Source organism: Pezoporus wallicus, unplaced genomic scaffold (genome assembly GCF_028554395.1).
Source record: "Pezoporus wallicus isolate ANWC-B61680 ecotype Strahan unplaced genomic scaffold, APGP_CSIRO_Pwel_v1 contig_13381, whole genome shotgun sequence".
In the NCBI taxonomy this organism is placed as follows: domain Eukaryota; kingdom Metazoa; phylum Chordata; class Aves; order Psittaciformes; family Psittacidae; genus Pezoporus; species Pezoporus wallicus.
The window spans coordinates 213,682-234,877 of record NW_026637893.1 but is presented as its reverse complement, the minus strand read 5'-3'; the positions used below and the strand labels follow the sequence as shown (position 1 = coordinate 234,877).

At 44.4% G+C, this 21,196-nt stretch overlaps 2 protein-coding genes across 4 annotated transcripts in view; one reads left to right on the top strand and one right to left on the bottom strand.

Annotated features, from left to right (window-relative positions):
• Positions 1 to 1,665, bottom strand: part of CAPZB (capping actin protein of muscle Z-line subunit beta) — a 72,223-nt gene extending 70,558 nt beyond the window's left edge. For 2 of the 3 annotated variants that reach the window (XM_057408096.1, XM_057408098.1), the window contains exon 1: positions 1,532 to 1,665. The gene's annotated coding sequence lies outside the window, so the exon portion shown is untranslated. Of the gene's footprint in view, positions 1 to 720; positions 822 to 1,531 lie in introns of those variants that run through there. The other variant, XM_057408097.1, reaches the window with a different exon arrangement.
• MICOS10 (mitochondrial contact site and cristae organizing system subunit 10) lies at positions 1,038 to 17,495 on the top strand. Its single transcript, XM_057408104.1, has 4 exons — positions 1,038 to 1,149; positions 13,601 to 13,648; positions 14,253 to 14,362; positions 17,254 to 17,495. Exons 1-4 carry the CDS (start codon positions 1,083 to 1,085, stop codon positions 17,260 to 17,262), a joined length of 234 nt encoding a protein of 77 aa, XP_057264087.1. The 5' UTR covers positions 1,038 to 1,082; the 3' UTR covers positions 17,263 to 17,495.
• Positions 17,496 to 21,196: the final 3,701 nt, after the last annotated feature.

The following is a 21,196-nucleotide window of genomic DNA, read 5'->3' as shown; positions in this document are numbered from 1 at the left end:
TTTCATCATTACTCTAGCTCAAACCCAGTTTTAAGGCCAACAGAAGAACACAAACCATAATAACTTCAGAAAATGTTTGCCAGCTTCCGAGTCTTTTGACTCCTATTTGCTGCTTTAGTCTTTAATTGACTTGCTCAAGAACTTCCAGTTTTATGAAGCAGTAAAGCCTCCTCCTCTGCAGCTTGACGACACAGACAGAAATCAAACCAAATAACTGCAGCTAAAAATTGCCTTACCCAGTACAAATGGGGACATTTGTACTTGAAAAACACCCTCTATTTTTTTCCACAAGGTTTCTAGAGAATGACTTCCAGAAAAGCCCACACAACGTTTGCAACACACATTTCATTGCAGTGCATCTGAAGCTATTCACACTTACGTTGCTGGCTCTACAATGCTGTAGCACACTTCAGGATATGCCAGAGACCCATAAACCATTGGGAACCCTGCCCATGACTCCTTACTTTAAGATTAGCATCCTATTGCATGAAGCAGCTGCTTATTTTTACAACTAAACAAGAAGGTATTGGGCCCAGGTTGCTTTCATTGAAGAGGTGATGGGTAGGGATTGGCAGCAGCTGGTTTTTCACACACCTGTACCTCATTTCAGGCTCTAAAGGTAAGTTGACGCCAACAGGCAAAGGTGCAGGATTTTTGGGGCTGTATGTCCAGTGGGATAGATCCAACCTGAGACAGATGGGACCAAAACCAGGCTCTTACCAAGGATGAAGTGAGAGCCCTGAAGGGAGTTGGTCAACCAGAGGTGGGCCCAAGCAGGGCAGACGGGGCTCTCTGAAGATAGGTATCCTGCCTTAGGCTGAGGGGTATGAGGGTTAACAACGACAAGCGGGAGCCGTGGTTGAAGAGATGTAGCCCAGGAAGGGGAAAACAGGCTTTTGGGCCGGGCCCAAGGTCGAGGGCGGCATCCATCGAGCCCTCCCGCCGGTAACCTTGACAACGGCGGCCCCAGGCAATTCTCGCGAGATCTGGCTCCGCGCCGTTTGCCCGCGCTGGTAGATCTCGCGAGAGTTTCTCGGGGGAGGAGGTGAGGGCACGGCCTGAGGTGGGAGGGGACGGGCAAGATGGCGTCGGAGGGTGAGCTGGGCAGGAAGTGGGACCGGTGTCTGGCGGACTCCGCCGTCAAGCTGGGTAAGGGCGGGGAGGGCAGGGCGGAGGGGGAGGACCCGGGGAGGAGCGGTGGCGGCCCGCCGGGCGCCTCGGGGCTTTGGAGAGCTGCCGCCTGTGTGGCCCCACGGTGCGGCCGGGACGGGCCCTGTGAGGCCCGGTGCTCTCCCGCCACTCCGGGCCCAGCTTAGGCCGGCGGTGTCCTCGGTGCGGCGGGCGGGAGCGGGGCCTGTCCTGCGGCTCCGCTCTCAGCGCAAGGCAGCGCTGCCGCGGGGAGCGGTGCAACGGTGATGAGCAGGGCGGCCCCGGGCCTGGCAAGGTGACCTTGGCCGCGGGCACGGACCCCCTCTGGGCCCGCTCTCATGGCAGCCCCGCGTTCTTCCCCCCCGACCCGGTGTTGTCTTACCTGCGGTCCGGTAGCGGTGGGTCGGTGTTGACCTCTGGTTGCTCCCTCTGTTGAAGATGAGAGGTTTCCGTGTGTAATGTCGCTCAGCGCTGAGCTCCGGGGCCAGAGGGACGCCTCCCGCCGTGAATGAATGGGCCCCGGCTTGGCATCACCGGGGCCGTGAGGGCCGCGACCTTGCCTGCCTTTAGTTGCACTTTGACGACGGCTTGGTTTTCAAAACCTGCTTGTGCAGAGCTGCTCACATCACTCAGCGTACGAGGTGGGCTGTGTTTATTAAAAGCAATGCTCTGCGTGACACGCTGATAGCTTTGGCATGTGTTGCTTAGTACAGTGTGTGGAGTTTGACATTGAGAAGCTTTCCGTCCGGTGTCCCAACCCTGCAGAGAGTTGTGCTTTAAGTAGGGGAGCAGTTGTGACAGTTTGCTTTAAGTAAGACAACAGTTCTCTTGGTTTTCTTCCCTGTTTATTTGTTCCTAAAGTTAGCACTGTGGTGCTAACAAACGTTTCAGAGCATGTCACTTGGAACTGTGGGCTTTGTGAGTGGTTGTGCTTTTCATGTGACAGGCTGGCAAGTTGACTAGACAGAGGTTGATGGCTTTCTGAAATGTGTATATTAAAGCAAATCTTTAAATGCAATGTACAGAGCAAGAAGTGAAGTATCTGACACAAAAGGATGTGTCCCATGTTGGTGCAGATGTTTTTCTTAGGACCATAAATTATATCTGAGAAATGTGAATGTTTATTTCTTGTTGCTGTAGTGGCTTTATGCTTGAAAGCTGATGAGGAATTCAGGGGGTTTAGTTGCCTAATACTCTTCCATTAGAAAAGCTGTTTAATAGTTTTAAGTAAACTGAAACTTCCATTGTTTAGATCAGGCCTTTGAAAAGTGTCAAGTGCTCCAGAGCAATGTTTTGCCTTATGAAATTCTATTCAGGTTGTCTGACAAACACATCCAGATCTGTTTATGTTTCCGTAGCGCTGGTTGCTTTATCATAAAATATTAAGTATGCCAAATTATAAACAAGAACTTGTTCTGTGCTGCAGCTGTACATGAACATGTAGGAATCCTGTGCATGGGAAGTCGTTCTCAGAGGCTGAAAGATGTGGATGCAGGGTTGATTTCAGTGCAGCATGTCTCTTGAGCAAGCCTTTCCTCTTAACTTGTTCAGGTTTTCCATCCTAAAGTAGCAGCAAAGGAAAACATGCTTGGACTTTCTGCACTACTCCCTTGGACCAGGATTCCCAATGTGAGCTTCAGGATGGCATTGGGTAAAGGTCTCAATAAAATTAATGTTTTTCATTAGATTGCCCCAAACCAGCAGGAGCTGCAGCTCTTTAGCACTAAACCCCATGTGATGGCCTCAGACACACATTTCTTTTCATGTGTGAAAGCATTCCTCTATTTTGTGTGCCTCTATGACTGATCCAGTAGCTGAAGCATCTGTGCTGGGGACCTCCTCCACTGTGTTAACAACAAATGACTCTATAGGAACTTTGGAAGTCAGAACAACCTCAGAGTTGCTTCATACTCCAGTAGCTTGTGACTGAAGGTGGTGATGGCCTTTAACTGCAAAGTGAGTTGCATTAACACAAACATTGGGTGGAATGATCTCTCTGCTATTAGTGTTCAGGAAGGATGTAATGAACGTACAGGAAGGAAACTGCAGCCACCAAAAGGAGAAGTCCTACACATAGAATCATAGAATCAAATTAACACAGACTGTTAATTGCATGCTTACAACACCAACTTTCTCAGTCTGTCTCGGTGGAATGAGTGTTTGCAGGGACTTCAAAAACCTGTGTGCTTGTGGTGATTGTTTTCGTAATATTACTGCAAATTTTGCTGGAGTTCTAATAAACTATCCAGAGAAGTTGTTGTAGTGGAAAAAAGAAATAAAATAAACTCTTTTTATTTGAGAATGTTGTTGCTTATTATGTGGGATAAAGAAGTTTACCAAATCCTTGCTTCTTACTCTCTGCAACTACCTGACAGGAGGTTGTAGTGAGGTGGGGCCAGTCTCTTCCCCAAGTAACAAGTGACAGGACAAAATGAAATGGCCTCAAGCTGCCCCAGGGGAGGTTTAAATGGAGACCAGGAACAATTCCTTCCCCAGAGGGTGCTCAGGCATTGGAACAGGCTGCCCAGGGCAGTGCTGGAGTCACTGTCCCTGCAAGTGTTCACACACGGTGTAGAGGAGGCCCTCAGTGCCATGGGTTAATGATGGCCATGGCAGTGCTGGGGTAAAGGTTGGACTTGATGATCTTGAAGGTCTTTTCCAACATCCTTAATTCTATGATTCTGTTTGTAGGACTTCTCCTTTTGGTGGCTGCAGTTTCCTTCCTGTACGTTCATTACATCCTTCCTGAGCACTAATACCAGAGAGATCATTCCAGCCAGTGGCTGGGGAAAGACAAACATTGTCAGTAGTCCTGTGTTTTCACATTCCAGACCCTGTAAATAGAGGGAAGCACTGAATTTCTGTTGCCTTGCACACATGACAGTTCTCCAGTGACTGAGAACTGTAGAGACAAGTAACTCCTGTGGATTAATTTGAGGGCTGGAGGGACATGGGGAGCAGCAGAGTGAGAAGGGGAAGTAGTGGCTCTCAGGATTAGCCCCCTAGTATGTTGTTTGAAGACTAGCTGGTGGCTTTGCAGCCTGTCCTATCTTGTGTGAGTCTGTCTGGCTTACCACTGCCCTTTGGTAAGCCAGTGTGTTTGTAGTTATGCTCTGCTGTTTTAGTTGGAGATGGAGCTCCCAGGAGAAACTTGATCTCCTGCCACTAAAATGTCCAAACTACATATTTATCTTGTAATACATCTTTTGAAATGCTGTATTATTTTTGACTTCTTGAGCGCTACCTGTATCCATGTTGTAATTTGGTATTAAACCTCTTTTTCCTGTTAGTTCAAAACAGAATGTGTTGTCAGGCGTTGGTAAGATGGTATTTCAGTTCAAAGAGTAAAGTGCTGTAAGCCCACACAAAACACTGAAACATTGTTCAGTAGAGTTTATGTGCTCACCTCTCTTTTGGTAGGGTTGATGTTTATTTGGTTTTCTATGATGAGGATGGGGTTAGGTGTTTTGTTCCCTTTCCCTTCCTTTCCCCCTATTTCCCTTTCATTTAAATAATTTAACTATCTGTTCCATCTTTTCTTCCTGATAGGTTTTCTCTTACCCATCAGAAAAGTTGCTCATTTATGTGTGGGGAAGGAGAATCTAAGCATAGTGGCTTTCTTTTTCTTCTCAGCTTGCAAAGCTTTATGAGCTCCTGTGTCTTTTCCAACCTTCACAACCATTTATTTCTCTTTATTAGATGAGCTCTGTAGTGGAGGAACAGGAAGTAAATAGTGTTGTGGTCTTATTCCATCCTACCAGCTCCAAACCGTGGCTGAAGGTTTTGTTTGTTTAACTTACTGGTCTTTCATGCCTGTTTCTTTGGAAAGACTGTTAGTCATGAGGGACTGGCAGAGTTGGTTTTTCTCTGCAAGGCTATTTGAACAAACCATTGTTATATGCTGTTTCCAGTAAACAGGAAGGCAGTAGTGCTATTGACATGCTGGAGGGAAGGGATGTCATCCAGAGGGACTTCAACATGCTTGAGAGGTGGTCAATGCCAACCTCGTGAAGTTCAGGAAAGCAAAATGCAAGGTCCTGCACCCGGGTTGAGGCAATTCCAGGCACAGCTACGTGTTGGGAAGAGAAGAGAGTCGGAGTAGCCTGAGGAGAAGGACTTGGGCGTGTTGGTCACTGGGAAACTGAGTAAGACCCCTCTTCAGTGTGTGCTTGAGCCCAGAACCCCGCTGTGTGCTGGGCTGCATCCCCAGAGCATGAGCAGCAGGTCAAGGGAAATGATCCTGCTCCTCCGCTCTGCTCTTGTGACACTCCACTTGCAGCACTGTGTGCAGTGCTGGTGTTCCCAACACAAGAAGGACATGGAGCTGCTGGAGCAAGTTCAGAGGAGGCCATGAGGATGATCACGGGCTGCAGCACCTCCCGTGTGAAGACAGGCTGAGAACACTGGGGCTGTTCAGCCTGGAGAAGAGAAGCTGCGTGGAGACCTCAGAGCAGCTTCCAGTGTCTGAAGGGGGCTACAAGGATGCTGCAGAGGGACTCCTCATCAGGGACTGTAGCAATAGGACAAGGGGTGATGGGTTCAGACTGAAACAGGGAAAGTTCAGATTGGAGATAAGGCAGAAGCTCTTCCCTGTGAGGGTGCTGAGGCGCTGGCCCAGGGTGCCCAGAGAAGCTGTGGCTGCCGATCCTTGGCAGGTTGGACAGTGCTTGGAGCAAGCTGCTCTAGTGGAAGGTGTACCTGCTGTGGCAGGGGTTTGGAAGTGGATGAGCTTTAAGGTGTCTTCCAACACAAACCATTTTGGGATTCTAGAATAAACAGTGTATGTGTAAGGGGAGGGAGCTTTGTGTGCCTGTGTGTGTTGGTTTGTTTTGAAATTGTAGTAGTGAGTTGAATGCTAATTTACCTGACATTGAAAGGTAATCCCAGGCAAGCTGTTCACTTCTTGCCTTGTGTGTTAAGTTGTTGTGCTGAAGTTCTTTGTTCTTTTTTTCTGTTTCAGCAGTGAAATGTTTTGATGTATGTCTGTGGCTGACCAAAATCCAACCTGGAAGCTTGTAAATAACCCAGTGTAGGGATGTTCATTTTTCTCTAATCCTCTGTTTTGACATCCAAAAAGAAAACACTTCTAATTTCCATTTAATAGGAATTTTGTAAGAGAAAAGGGCACTTTCAGCTCTCCTGCAAACTGATACATGATTTCTTCAAGTTTGCATCATCTGGGCTGTTTCAATGGCTGTTTCTGTTAATAACAGTGGTGTTACTGTATTGTTTGTGTCATTCCACAGATTGACTGTTTCAGAAGCAACCATTGTATGGATTGCACTGTCAGTATTTTTAAATAATCCTTCCCATGGTTATGAATAGGATCAAGTCAGTCTATGTAATGATAAAGCTTGATTATACTTCCTGAAGACTGGATTAGACTTTCTCTAAATACACAAAAATCCTGAAATTCTTGGTTTGAAGTGATGTGGGGAGTATTTTTGCTTGGTGATTGTAATGTGGCTGTTCAGTCTTACCTACCAGGTCAAAAGAGCATGTTCTTCATTTGGGATTTTCTTTCTAATAATGGAGAGCACATATTATGTGAACACAGCTGCATTGTGATGTGCGCTCTGTCTGTAACCTCAAGTTATTTTCCTCCCTTGTACAGAAGATCCAATCCTAAAATCCAGTCTTACTAGTTTGATCTTGCAGCAGCCCAAGTAGTTAAATATTAACTGCTTATGGCTTAGCCTGTGTAGGGAAGCAATGCAGCCAAGAAGATGATGTTTGCTTTGGAAAAGGTGGCTAAACACTGTTCTGAGAACAGGCATTTAGTCAAAATCCAGCAGCAATATTTAGTTATGTTGTTTGCAGACTTCTGAGTGCAATGACTGTCTACAAATTGGGGGCTTATTATCTTATTTTGGAGGAAAAAGGGGATCTTCAGGAATACAGGCCTCTCTTCTGTTGACTGCATTGCATCCTGCTGTTCCCTGGGCTGGCTGTCCCATGGAGTCAGTGAGCTCTGCCCTGCCTATGTGTGCCCTTGCACACTATGAGCAACACTGGGGGAAGCCTTACTCAACCCTTGTTTCACCCTGCTCTTGGCAAAACTTATGGTGTGCTACAACACCTGAGAGATCTGCAATATCCACCCGATAGTATGGCTATTTATAACGCTTATAGCCTATGTAAGATCTCCTGTGCTGTGAATGAATCCAGGGTGCACTGCTTCCTCCTTCTCTGCACTAGTGCATTGATAAGATGTCACCTGGGCCTTCTTTGGGAGGTGGCATGCGGTGACATGGTCCAGGGGAAGGGGGCTCTGAAGTAATGTCCCAAACCACTTGTTTGGTCCTTGACAGCAGCAGGTGGAAACAACTCTTTGTTAAGTCAGAGTTCTCTGGGAAAATCCTTTCAGGGCTGTTGGCCCATCCTTGGTGACAACAAATTAAATAGTGAGAGATTTGAGAAGGATCAGAGGCTGCTTTCTGTAGCCATTCTGCTAGTGAGGTGCCATTGTAAGGCTTCTTGCTCCAAACTGCCTCTTTCTTCTCTGGGCCAGTAGACGTCAGTACTGGTCAACGTACTCTGGATGGGTGTGAAGGGTGATTGCCAACCCTCAGAGCTAGGCTTGCAGAAGCCCTGCATGTGACTATGTTTACTCCAGCTAAACTTTTCTTTTTAGCAGTGCTGTTGTTTCCATTAATGCAATATTTTCTTACAGTAAGGCAAGGTAAAGGTTTCTGTCAGATGTGTATTTTCCATATAATAAGTATCATGCTGATTTCTTATATATGTGCTTCTAAAGCAAGTGCTACCCGGATTTTGTCTAAAAGCTTGATGCAAGATCCTTTGTTGCACAGTCTGTTTAGAGTAGCTTCCACTCTTTTCTCCTTCCCCTCTTTAAAGAAAGAGGAAATCCTCTGCCCTCTCACCAGCTCATTCACTGGTGTGAGGATGGGAAGTTCCTGGTCCTGTGATTGCTTGGAGGTGCTAATAGGGATATTTCTGTCTGTGAAAGTGCTGATATCTATCTCAGTTTAGCCTCTGGGTAGTGGGTGACCTGCAGCAGTGCTTAAGGATGGAAGGCAGCTCAGGATCTTTATATTATAAAGGTATTTGGATACTTGTATTCGGTGTTAGTGCAGTTGAATGCTAGAAGAAAACGGCACACTCTTCCCTGCCTGTTCCTCGAGTGCTTGGTGTATAGTTTCATGATGTTTTTTTCTAGTGTCCTTGCTCATTTTTCTCTCTGCTACATAAACACTCCACACAACAGGGGAGATGAAAATGAAAGCTTCAGAGTTGGAGTCTGGAGAAAATCTGATTCCTGCCATGGTAGACCTTGCTAAGTGTCTGCTTAAGATTAGTTCCCTCTGTAAAGAAGTGATTTAATGGTCTCAGGTTTCTGACCAATGCGTGAAGAAGGGTCTGCTCCCTGTTTTTTTGAAACACATATCCATGTATCTTGACAGAGTGGGATTGGAGGGCAAAGGATGGGACACTGATCACCTTTTTTGTTTTGAAGATCTTGACTTACTGCAGATATTTCCTTACCTAAAGCAAATTTTAGTGCTGGACTGAGCTGATACTCATTTGAAACTTCCAGTGCATCAAGCCCATGGGTGAGATCTGCTGTTGGACCTTGGAGCTATTGTTGTCACTGTCTCCAGAGGGAAACTAACAGAGATTGACACATTTTCTTGATCCTAATGGAAGCTCTCTTCCTAGCTGGGAAGAAATCTCTGTTGGGGCAAGTCCATGACCTATTTTAGAGTCTTGTCTGTGCAGGGTAGTTGCTGTTTTCTTAGAACAAGACATCATCTTCCAGGAGCTCTTTCTTTTTTAGTTCAGTAATTTGGTTCATTTACTTGTCAAATAAGAGAATGTGAAGGGGAAGAGACTGCAGCTCTATTTTGTACTGGTGTGTAAGGAATGGCAGAGGAAAAGAAAAGGTTTTTTTTCTTTTTATCTTCAGATTAAGTAATTGAAAAACTTCCAGTGCTATAGTAACAGCAACACTACAGTAACAGCCAGATGTCGATGAGCACATTTGAATCCTTCTGTTTTAATCCTTCTAAGTTTCAAGCTGTTGAAAAAAAATGTAAAATTCTTTAATCTGGAGAATAGAAGGCTCGGGGGACCTTATGGCTCAATACAACTGCCTGACAGGAGGTTGTAGTGAGGAGGGTTCAGTCTCTTCTCTCAAGGAACAAATGACAGGACAAGATGAAATGGCCTCAAGCTGCCCCAGGGGAGGTTTAAATGGAGACCAGGAACAATTCCTTCCCCAGAGGGTGCTCAGGCATTGGAACAGGCTGCCCGGGGCAGTGCTGGAGTCACTGTCCCTGCAAGTGTTCACACACGGTGTAGATGAGGCCCTCCATGGGTTAGTGGTGGCCTTGGCAATGCTGGGGGTGGACTTGACTTAAAGGTCTTTTCCAACCTGCTCAATTCTATGTATCTAGGTGTGGCAGCCTCACTAGCTACTTCAGCCTGTAGCTGCTTGGGTAGCCTAGGAAGGAGCTGTGTAGTAGCACTGTTGGGGGGTCTGTTAATTAAATTTATAGAAGCAGCTTTTCCCAGATGCTCTTGGGGACAGGAGCCTGTCTTGAAGATTTGTGTTTCTCTCTGAGACACTCTGATGATGTCCTGTTGGGTCTGTGGCGTGTGCTCTCTGTGTGCTGGATTGATTTGAGGTACTGTGACATTTTTCTTGGAAGGTGTATAAGCCAGGAATGAAGACGTTTTGGAGACTGGGCTTAGTGCCTAATCCCCATTCCATGTGGCTGTCCTGGTCCACACAGCTGGGACACTTACTGGAGAGCAGGAGTAAGATGTCCATGGAGCCATCCTGTCCCCTGTTGACGCTAAGTTGAAGCTGAGGTGATAGATGTGGGGTGGAAGAGACTGTTTTTCTAGTTAAACATTTTAAACTGTCAGAGAGGTGAAAAATGAGTTGTACTCTTTCCTGTGGCCTTTTTCTCCAAAGAGTCTCTCATGCAAAAAGAAAAGTGCCCTGCATGGATCAAGCCCTTTGCTTCTCTATGTTCGTTTGTTTTTATTGTAAGATAAACCTTTCATGTTTTATTGTTCCGAAGTTAAAGCCTGGCCTAAAGGTGCTGATCCTTAGTAGAAACAGCTGCAGACTGAGTGTCCCCTGCTCAGGTGGGAGGCTCTTTGAAGCAACATGTTGCCTCTTATAAAGGAAATTGAGCATGTGAGAACTTAAACCTGTAAAAGCCATCAACAGCTCTGCCATTGTTTATCTCTGGTGTAACTTTATATAGAATTAAAGTGAAATGCCTCATTCTGCTTCCAAAATGAGATGGTTTTAGCTCCCTCCTGGTCCTGGAGACACAGGAAATGACCGCATAACCACAAATACTTTATAGTGGAATGAAGATGAGTGACAAAGTATCCACAGAAGTGGGTTCTTCACCAGACAGGCTAAGAAGATACATGTAACTTCTGTTTTTTTAGGTCAACCCGATGCTTAAACATTAAAAGATCCAAATGTTGTGTACGCACTGGCTGGTGTGAGGGGCACAGCTGAGCATTTCTTGGTTGGGTGTTGTGATCCACAACAGTTTGCAGCACAGACTGTAGCCTGTTCCTCAGGAAGAAAAAGGAATGAGCAAAACTGAGGGAAGCTACAGTATGTTTGTGGCTTTGTTTATCAAGTTGCCTTGTACAGAAACAAAAACCCATCAGCTGCCAGATTCTTCTTGCTCTGTAGCATTTAATTACTTAAGGCAAAGCCCTGGATATGTACCATCAATCAGCTTCCATGCTCCTCTTCATACTGGGACAGGGTGCAGAGATAGTCTCTAAATTGCAAGAAAATCCCTTCAGCTTCATTGGTTCCAAGAAAAGCTTTCTTAGGGAAGACAGAATGGGTTTTCCTAACTCAGTCATTCTGGACCACAGCTGCTTTGCAGTGGTGTTGGGTACTGGAGTGGGACAAGTTCTAGGTTTTGGTTTAGGCTCAGGCTGAATTGCAGTTGGCAAAGAGAATAAATTTATCACCTTTAAGAGTATCCTGTAGCTTCCCCCTCAGCCAACAGGAAGCACCATTGATAGCATCTGTGTGGAGCCCTTATGGATGGAGCTGTAATGGGAGAGAGCATTTGAAGGAGGTGAAAAGAGTTTAAGATAATGCCTATTTCTGGAAGCAGTTGGAAAGAAACTTAGTGCTTCCTTAGTGCAGGCTTTTTTTGAAGGCAAGAAAGTAAGCAGTTTACCATCAGGCTGGTAAAAAGAATGTGGGTTTGACTGGGAATGTGGAAAATGTGGTGACATTAGAAACTGCTGGGCTGTGCATGGAGATGATGCAGGATTTGTCATCCTGTAAATCATTTCTTATTGATTAGCTAAACTGTTTGGCTTGGCAGAGGGGATCTTTTCCTAGGAGCAGTATCACCATTGCATGGCAAGCCTTCTGAACTGGGCACTTCAAACAATGCTTAGTGCTGTCTGAACAGAAATTACTTCCACAAAGTCCTTTTTCAGACCTACAGTGCAACAGCCCAAACCCAAAAGGCAGCAGACTGTGTATTACAGAAGACTGACAGAAGGAGCTGGGTCAGAGGGCCAAACTGTTGTCATTTAGATGAATTCTTGAAGATAGTCATTATCCTTAATAGCATAAACATTCTATGAGAGCCAACACAGCTGTATTCTAGCAAAGGTACTGAAGGAAGGCTCTACATGTGGAGGAACCAGCTTGTAGCAGTGATGTCTCTTCCAGTCCACATCTAAATGCCAGTCAGTGATACAGTGTGAGTAGTTAGCTGCACATGTGAGATGCTTCAAGTGGTGTATCTCTGTCTGAAATGCAGAAAAAGTCTGAAGCTCCAACCAGACATCTGAGGAACTGAGACTTCCCCTTAGCTGTGCAAATGATTAGAGCTAAAACCTGACCTTCTGTTTCTGAGGTGGCTGGGGGAGTTGTGTCAGGACCACTTGGCAGGCAGAGTTCTCCCCTGCACTTGTATGTTTAAGCCTACTCCAGAGTTGTAATGACCTGGTAGAGTAGTTACCTCTGTCACACTCAAAAAGTTGTATGAAAATGAAGAGAGTTTTCAAAAGCAACTTGGTTTCCCAGCTCTCAGTAAATGCAGATAGTGAGTCCTAACAGGAGAGTAAATGTAAGGTGTTTTGTTCTAATCATCTCTTGTCACCTCTGGTATAGTAGTTATGCTTTTATAATCAATGACAAACATGGGGTACTAAGTTAACGTACTAATAATGCAGGAAGTGTTGTTTCATTTCAAGCTGCTGTTAATGTGCTTCTTGCAAGGAAAAAAGTTTAAAGAGTAGAAGGAAACATGGGAAAAAAGACCTAGTCCTGTGTGCCAAGAGGGTATTGGATTCTTTGGCATTTTTCTGGCCACATCCCACTTGGTAATGTGTTCAACAGGAGCTGAAATAAGGATCCCGTGCTTCTAGGAATATATGAAAAAGATAATATATCTTTAATTAAACTTTTTATACATCAGTGAGATTTCTTGTAGTGAAGGGAGAGAATTGAAGCCCATAACGGTGTATGTTTGCTGCAAACCTGAAACTCCTGGGTATCTTTTTCATGAGCATAGGCATGACTGATTTATTTCGTTTTCTTTTGTTAAACTTATGTACTTCTGTCCCTTATCTCAAATTCTTATCTTTAGTGGATAGAATTAAAGGTAGAATTTAGCCACTGAGCTCCAAGTTTTCCCTGTTCTATTTACTGGGCTGTGAGGGGAGTTTTGCAGACTTGTCTGACTTCTTGCAACAAATCATCAGCTCACCTTCCAAGCAAAGCAAAAGTCAGTTTTAAATACACCAGCTGAGTTTTTTAGTGGTGCTGGATGGTTTTCCTTTCCTTTTTTTCAACTGCTGCAGTTATTTCTATATATAGTCTTAAGGATGTGAAAAGTCATTCATTCCTAGTGTGTTTAAATACGCTCCATAATGAATGTTGTGGATGTGAAAGATAAGCAGCCTGGAGCTTTCTTTTGTAAGGTATAGGGTAACACAAAGCATCAAAGTTTTGCTGCCCTCGGGTCACACATTGAAGCAGTTAAAGTAGTGAGATAACCGAAATACAATAAGATATCCATCTGCAAAATCTAAAGCTCAAGGACACAATAAGTTTTCGTTTAAGTGTTTCTCATTTGCTGAGAATGAGCCAAATAAATCTTAATTCCACATTGTAGATGGTGACAGAAATTCAGTAACTTTCCCTGGGATGAGTCTGGTTTGGTGCCTAAATCTCTCTGATAATGGTCTATGTTGGGATACTAATCTGAATTAGCTGCTTACAGTTACTTAAGAAAGCAATAATTAGTATTGTTTTAGTATCTAAATATTCCTATTTAGGAACATTTCTGTTTGATGCTAAACTACAGGTAGTCTGTTCTTCCTGAGTTGGAACAAAGAATTCCTGTAAAGAACTAAATCACTTTGCCTTTACTTTGCATTATATCTTAGTTCTCACTCACTGTGTTTGTTCTTACAGGTGCTGGGTTTGGATTAGGAATTGTTTTCTCAGTCATCTTCTTCAAAAGTAAGTATACTGCAGGAAATTTACTGCCTGGTTCCCTACTTTCTCTTGTAGGTGCAGCTGAAAACGAATAAATATCTGAGGCATGTAAAAATCAGCATGCTAAACCAATTAATTATTGGTCATGTCTTTTGAGTTGACATGGAGTTACGTACAGTGTTAACTGTTGTGTAACAAGGTTGTTCCATGAGGCACCTCTCTAAGCTCCTACTGTGCTCAGCTCAAATGCTGGAATTGCAGGAAACCCTGAGCCAAATGACTGGAGCCATGTGTCTAGACATCAGTTTATGCCAGGCTTGCCAGGGTTTTAAAACTGATCAAAATTCCTCTTTAGTTATGCTTTGGTAAGAGAATAGTTTACAGAAATATCTTGAATTGAGAGATTCATTAGAATCCATTGAATTCTCAATGTGATGTCTTACTGTTACTTTTGTTGTTTTGAAGTACTCAGGGTTTTAGCTGATTCTAGAACTTGAAAATGCCTAATATGCCTCTTCCCAGTGATATATTCTTTCTTGGTGCTTATGTAACAGCTCTGTTACTATCATGTGAAATAAACAGCTTTTCTTGACTTGCACTCTTCCTTTCTGCTTGCCTTCCCCCACAGGAAGGACATGGCCTATTGCTTTTGGTTCAGGGATGGGGTTAGGAATGGCTTATTCCAATTGTCAACATGACTTCCAGTCTCCATATCTTCTCCATGGTAAATTTGTAAAAGTAAGTATCAGTACTGGTTACTATTAGTAACTGTTTTAATTTAGAATGGTACATTTAGACACTATTTAAATAGGCATTCCTCTGCCTTTCACAAAAGAGCTCGAGGAAGGAAAAACTTGTGTTGCCAAAGCTGGGCAGTTCCCCTCTCTTTAGTAATGTTTAGTATCTGGTGTGTTTAGCACTAAACTGACTGGACTGAATACATAGACTTAGTTTAACAGACCCTGCAGGTAGGTTTGCCCACGACCTGAAAACAACTATAATAACAATAAGAAAGCTGAAAAACTAAACTAATGGTAAGATTTTCGTCTTCAGACTTAGAAAGAGATGAGCTAGGAAGAAACTGAAAGTTATGTCAGGTAGATCTGCCTCTGGAGGCAGATCTGGGATCTTTTGGGAGTGGGTTGTGGTTTTTTTTGGTTGGGGTTTTTGGAGTTTTTCAACATGAAAATAATAATCTGGTGTAAGTTTTGTGTCTTGTTTGGCTGGAATCTAACAATTAGTCTGAAGAAACTGTATACTTTAAGTAGTTTGGAAGAGGATCTTTTAGATGAGTTTAGTTTTGTCACTGACCATGCCAAGAGAAAGTACTTAAAACTAGATTAATGAGCAGGAACCATTTGTTCACTCACAAACTGCCTGCAGTGCACTAAGCCCACAGACCGACTCCATTCATATTGCTTTTATTTCTTCACATGTAAAAGTTGGGGCTGTTTTTATGGTAATTCATCATGGTGGTGTCTGAGGGGAAAAAAAGGTGTGCATGTTTTGGATCCACAAAGCCATAGACTGCTGAAAGCGCTTCAGTGATAGCACTGCAGAAGCATCCACCAGGACACATTTGCAGTCACTTTAGCACTTCAGGAGGTACATGTTCTGCCAGGAGCTTCTCATGGCAAGTACGCAGAAGTGCATGAAGTGCTCATCTGCCTGATGAAAGAATCCTGAATGTGGTGTTCCCCTTTTTCCTGATGCATCTACAGCTGGAAGTTGAGTTCAGTCCCCCTCAGATTTACTGGCAGATGAGCTTTTGCCAGCCCTCTGCAGCCCTACCGGACGTACCCGTTTATAGACATTCAGCTGTTGAGAAAGGGAAATGGTAACAAGATTCTTGACCAACTTCTTCAGGATAAAATATTTTAAATAGCAGTATAGAGAAACAGTGACTTAGATGCAGCAGCTACAACACTGCAGCTCCAGCCCAGAATGGAAATCATGTGCAGCACCCTGCTGGCCAGATCTGCTAACATTAAAATGTGTTAGCTTTCCACACCATCCTGAGGGTATGCCTCCAATTCACATCTCCAGAAAGAACCTGGAATGACTTGTCTGTGGCTTCATGTGAATGGTAAATGCCCTGCAAGCATTTTTCATTCAAGGATGCTTGTTACTAGGGATGTTGAGCAACAGAAAACTGACTTTGGGGTCAGCCCAGTAAGGGATTTTGTTTGGATTAAGGACTAAGCTGTGTGCTGGAGCAAGGGTGGTCCTTTGAAACATGAGGTAATTGAAAGTACACTTCAGAGAAGCAGCACAGCTGCCTGCATGGCACAGGACTAGACAAATAGTTTCCAGTGCACTGTCTCCACTGGCTTTCTCTGGCACAGAGAGGCTGAACACACAGAGAGGGAGGTCGTGGATGAAACCATCTAATGGTTAATGCTGTTAATCCTCTCCAAAATGTCGTGTCATGGATAATGGCTCTGGGGTTATTATAACAAAATTATTTCATTTCTGTTGGTTAGGAACATGGAAAATATTGTTGCATTATCACTCATCTGTTTTTTTTCTTAGAAAATACGGTTATAACTGAACTCTGTAGAACTTCCTTTGCAAAATGGAGTCCTGCTTAAATGTTAACTTGTCACAATGTGAGATTCTGCAAGAAACTGTTATTGAGAGAGAAATGTCACATGGATTAACTTGAACCAAATTGTTTCTGGTTTTCTGAGCCTGTCAAGTTCATAGGATCACTCAACTTGGAAAGGACTTCAAGGAGGTCATCTACTCTGACCTCAAGGCAGGGTCAGCTCTGAGGTCAGACCAGGTTACTTGGGGCTTTATTCAGTCTGGATTCTTAATTCTTCAGGCTCAAGTTCTTAATTCAGAATCCTAAGTGAGAAAGAGAGAACAGAGGACCTTCGGGATACCAGTCAGGAGATTACAGAGTGACTTTGGAGCTGTTGTAACTGTAACTTGGATAATCAGGTTGCCCATCCTTTGGGTTAGTAATTTGATCATGAAACTCACCAATGCAGGAGCCATTCATCTAGACCAAGAGACTGCTTAAATGCAGACAAGTCTTCATTTGTGGGCATAAGATTCTGAGGGCTTTTTAAGTAATTTGCTCAAGTGGATTCCATTGTGATTTCAGCTGAATTTAAAATCGACCTCTAGCAATTATTTGGAGGCTGAGAATTAGAAGGCCTTGATTTCCTTGCAGGATGGAAAGTATCATGTTTTTCAGGTTATTTAGCCTGTATTATTTAGCACCCCAAATCCACAAGCCTGTGCTTTGGTGCAGTGTGGGTTACACTGATGTGCAAGAATACAGTCTGGCAAATGAAGCCCTTCCTCCTGCCCTTTGCGGCTTTGATTTCTCTCTGGTTTCTATTCAGTCTGTGAATAGTTACCTTGAACGATAATGTTGGGGTTTCTTGAAGTACCCATTTGATCAGAATAGGGAGTTATGTGCATGAAAACATGCTTCTGGCATGAAAATAGCTGCTTAACTTCTCCATGCTCAACTTCTCAGTCTAGTGAAGGATGAAAATGTTAGCCTACCTTCTGGAAACGTTTCGGAGCCAAGTGGCTTGCTTTACATCGAGCAGCACCTTCCACGTAAGGAACCCAAATGGCTTTTTAATAATATAAGCCTTCTTGCTTTACAGGAACAGTGACTAATGACTAAGACTATCCCAGTGGGAAGGAAGGAGAAATCAATGATTATTCCTCAGGAATACTTGAAGTGCCCCTGGAATAAGCCAACATTCTTCAGTAACGATCACCAGTAACTCTTTATACTCCAACAAACTGTTTCTGTACATGAAACAAAGTTCTGTTGCTTGTTTTGTATCGTGTCTGCAACGTGCAAGGAAGAGCTCTTCTGGGAAATAAATGAAACAAAAATGGCCTTCTCTGGTGTGTTGACTTTGTATGTGAGTGAGCGAGAGAATGGAAGGAGAGACCTTCAGTGTGAGTACCTAGCAGCTGTGCCCACATGGGTAAAAGCCACTGCGAGAGCTCCTCAGAGGAGACAGCCGTTGTATGTTCCTCTCCACTCTTGAAAGACAACCCCCATCTAACATAGAGTTCAAAGCAGCATTCCCACCTCATAAATCACCCACCAGACCCCTGCTGCTTGTGCTGGTGTTTGGAGAGGAATATAAATACTCCTATGTCCTGTTTGTACAGTTGCCCTTTAAAATTGGAGTTTTGGCCAAAGAGGCAGAAACCAAAAGGGCAAATCCTGTGCGACTGCACCTAACCAGTGCTGTGTGCTGGAGCTCTGACTCATGGAGTGACCCAGGTTTGAAGCTTCCCAGGATAGTGGGTGAATTAAACAGCTGCACTTTGCCATCTGGCTCTTACCTTTTAGCTTGATTGTTTTTTCACCCCTCTTCTGTGGGAGAACACAGAGGTTTCAGTGTCTGGGAATGGGTCACAGATATTTAAAGCTCTTTATTACCTCAGCAAGTCGCTGCTCCAAGTGCTCCCTTCTACTTTACTCTAGTCCTTGTAATTGTCAGCATGTTGTCTGCTGCTCTTCTGACTTGAGGTTGTCTTCACTGCTGCTTTACTCAGCACTATTGTCTGGCTATTGAGGTGAACCCTTTTATCTCGTCCCATGCTTGCTACATGTTGTCTGCATAGCACTTGATGTAAATGCACGTCTCCTGAGACAGGATGGTGTATATATGGATATAGAGCTTTCTGTTACTGAAAACCTGCTGTGCTGCATGGTGAGTGCTGGCAGATGGAAAAGTGACCAAAAAAATGTCTCTCCAGAAAGGAAAACACAATGGAAAACAAGTTGTGCAATATTTGTGTTTGCTTTAACTGTGCTGAAAACGGAAGGGGATGGACTGAGGGGCAGTGTGCTGAGTTCAGAGAGCTTGAGAAGATCCTCATCTTCCTCAGCAATGGGGCTGAGATTTGGTGCGGGTGCCACAGCAGTCCTGCCCCACCACATCCCCCTGGGGGCTCATACGTGGATCTTGAGCACTGAAGAGCCATGTTGAGCTGTGCCCAGAGTCAACAGGAGCTGAAGAGCTTGCCTGGAGCAATGGACTTGTGAAATTAAATAGCTTTAATGCCAGAGCAGCATTTAAGACTGTCAAAGCATGATACCATCCAGGACCATTGCTTGAGCATGTCCTTGTTTTTCCACCTCCTCCCTTGCCGGACTGCATTCATCAGTCAGGTCAAAACAGCTTATTGGAAACAGGATCTCTTTGCTTTCTTCCCAATTTGGAATCATTTTATCTGGCCCCAATTTTTAATTTGAGCTATGTACTTTGGAGTCATAGCGCCTCTGTGGTTTGGAAAGTGTTTTTATTGAGTTCTCAGTGAGTGTGTGCTGCGGTGCTAGCAGTCTGGGTTCAGCTGAAGAGAAGACCATCAACCTGGGCAAGAAAAAGGAGAACCAAAAGCAGTGCTGAACATAACAACTGCCTATGGGCACAAAAAGCTTTAGCTTAATGCTGTGTCATTTGGGCCACGATGATGGGTTCTGGTTTTTTTTAGTGTCCTTTGATAATGCTTTGTTCTGCCCTGGTGAGAGCTGCTTCAGTTCAAATCCAACACTTGGTTCTGGGGCTCCCAACACAAGAGGGACATGGAGCTGTTGGAGCAAGGCCAGAGGAGGCCACGGAGATGCTGCGAGGGCTGGAGCAGCTCTGCTCTGGAGCCAGGCTGAGAGAGCTGGGCTGGGGCAGCCTGGGGAAGAGAAGGCTCCTGAAGGGGAGACCTGAGAGCAGCTCCAGTGCCTGAAGGGGCTGCAGGAAAGCTGGAGAGGGGCTTGGGACAAGGGATGTAGGGACAGGCCAAGGGGAATGGCTTTAACCTGCCAGAGGGGAGACTGAGATGAGCTCTTAGGCAGAAGCTCTTCCCTGTGAGGGTGCTGAGGCGCTGGCACAGGGTGCCCAGAGAAGCTGTGGCTGCCCCATCCCTGGCAGTGTTCAAGGCCAGGTTGGACACAGGGGCTTGGAGCAAGCTGCTCTAGTGGAAGGGGTCGCTGCCCGTGGTAGGGGTTGGAACTGGATGAGATTTAAGGTCCCTTCCAACACAAAACAAGCTGGGATTCTATGAAATTAACTCCTCCTGGAGTTAATTCTTACTTTGTCTGATCTACTGTGGCCTGTGATCAAGCAGTTCTGGCTCTGGAACTCAGAGGGCTCCACTGTAGATACCATTTCACAATGTGTCCTTTGTTGCTGGAGTGAGAATGATCAGAACAAGTGGTTTTGCTCATTAATAGGAACTCCACTGTGGCGAGTGTGAAATTGGTGTGCAATTATAAAAGTGGCGTTTCAGATTGCTCTTTAAATGCATTTAAAATGCTCTTCAAAACTTGTAGTCTTTTTCATAGCTGCCTTGCTTGTTGTTTGCGTTACTACATGTATATACACACATATATAACTAAGACATAATGGGCCTGTATTTTTTTCTGGTTTAATTAAAGTTGTTTAAATCCTGGTTTTGAACCTGTCTGTGTAAGCTGTGCCGAGTATCTCCTCTTTCCTTCTGTGGGAATAAGACCATACTGTTCCCAACTGAGAATGGAATGGGAATAGTTTCTTGCTGCTTGATTTCTAATTACATAAATGGAAAGGGGAAAAGTGGAAATTCTAAGTACCAAAAGGCATGTTAAATTTAGTATAATACACTCATCTGGAAACTATCACCTTTTTCCTTCGTTCTTAAGCCTGCTGAAATCATTGCTTCGTCTGAACTGTAGCGTGATTTGGATCAGTACCAAAAAGGGCAAACAAGATAGGCCTAAAGAAGTCAGGTGTCCCTCCCCAAAGTTAATGAGACCTTTTAGTGGAGAAGTTACTGTAGCACCCCGGTGCAGTTTTAATAGGAAAACGGTGAGTATACAGTGAGTAAAGAAATGATACCATTGTCTAAGAGAAGGAGGGGAAAAAAGCTGTTTGCTGAATAGAACTGGGTTTGAACGTTTAACAACTCCCTCAGTGCTTGACTGGCCACAAATCTGCCTCTTTAACAGCTTGATTAGATGTCTGCTGAAGCTTTGTGATGGATAAACAAGCCATGGAAAAGCAGAGACTGCAGGGAATCAAGCTGCTTTTCCCTTGTTTATCTGAGTTCTTCATGTTTGATCAAGACACCGTCATTTCTTTGTATTTCAGTCATGCCTTAGCCAAGATCAGGACCCTGCTGTATGTGGTGCTGTACACACAAATAAAAACCAGTCTCTGCCCTGGAGACTTTACAAACTAAACAGATGGGATTCAGGGAGGTAGAAGGATTTGGAATTCCCATTATAAAGATGGGAGAAGCTGTAGACAAGGTCAGTGCTAAGCCTCAGGGGGAATGTGGTGTGCAGCTGGGACTCTAGTTTGAGTCTCGAGCCATTGCCCCGAGCAGCCATTCACTGTGTTTTTACTTAGCAGATGCTGGAGCCTTAGGCGAAGGCTGCTCAATTCCTGAGCTGGGAGACTCCAGCAGGGTATGTTCTGCAGCCATTCACTATCCTCAAGTCATCCCAAATTCCTAATGGCAAAGCTCTGAGAAGGTAGGAATTCTGGTTTAGCATCTGGGAGGTGATTGCGTATGGAATCACTAATAGGTGTAAACCACTGAGATCCT

Bases quoted from the DNA above. Each gene is read 5' to 3' on its own strand.
- MICOS10 (XM_057408104.1), top strand. From the start codon at position 1,083: ATGGCGTCGGAGGGTGAGCTGGGCAGGAAGTGGGACCGGTGTCTGGCG. The intron at 1,150-13,600 runs GTAAGGGCGGGG...TTGTTCTTACAG, and splicing joins GGACTCCGCCGTCAAGCTGG to GTGCTGGGTTTGGATTAGGA. The intron at 13,649-14,252 runs GTAAGTATACTG...CTTCCCCCACAG, and splicing joins CTCAGTCATCTTCTTCAAAA to GAAGGACATGGCCTATTGCT.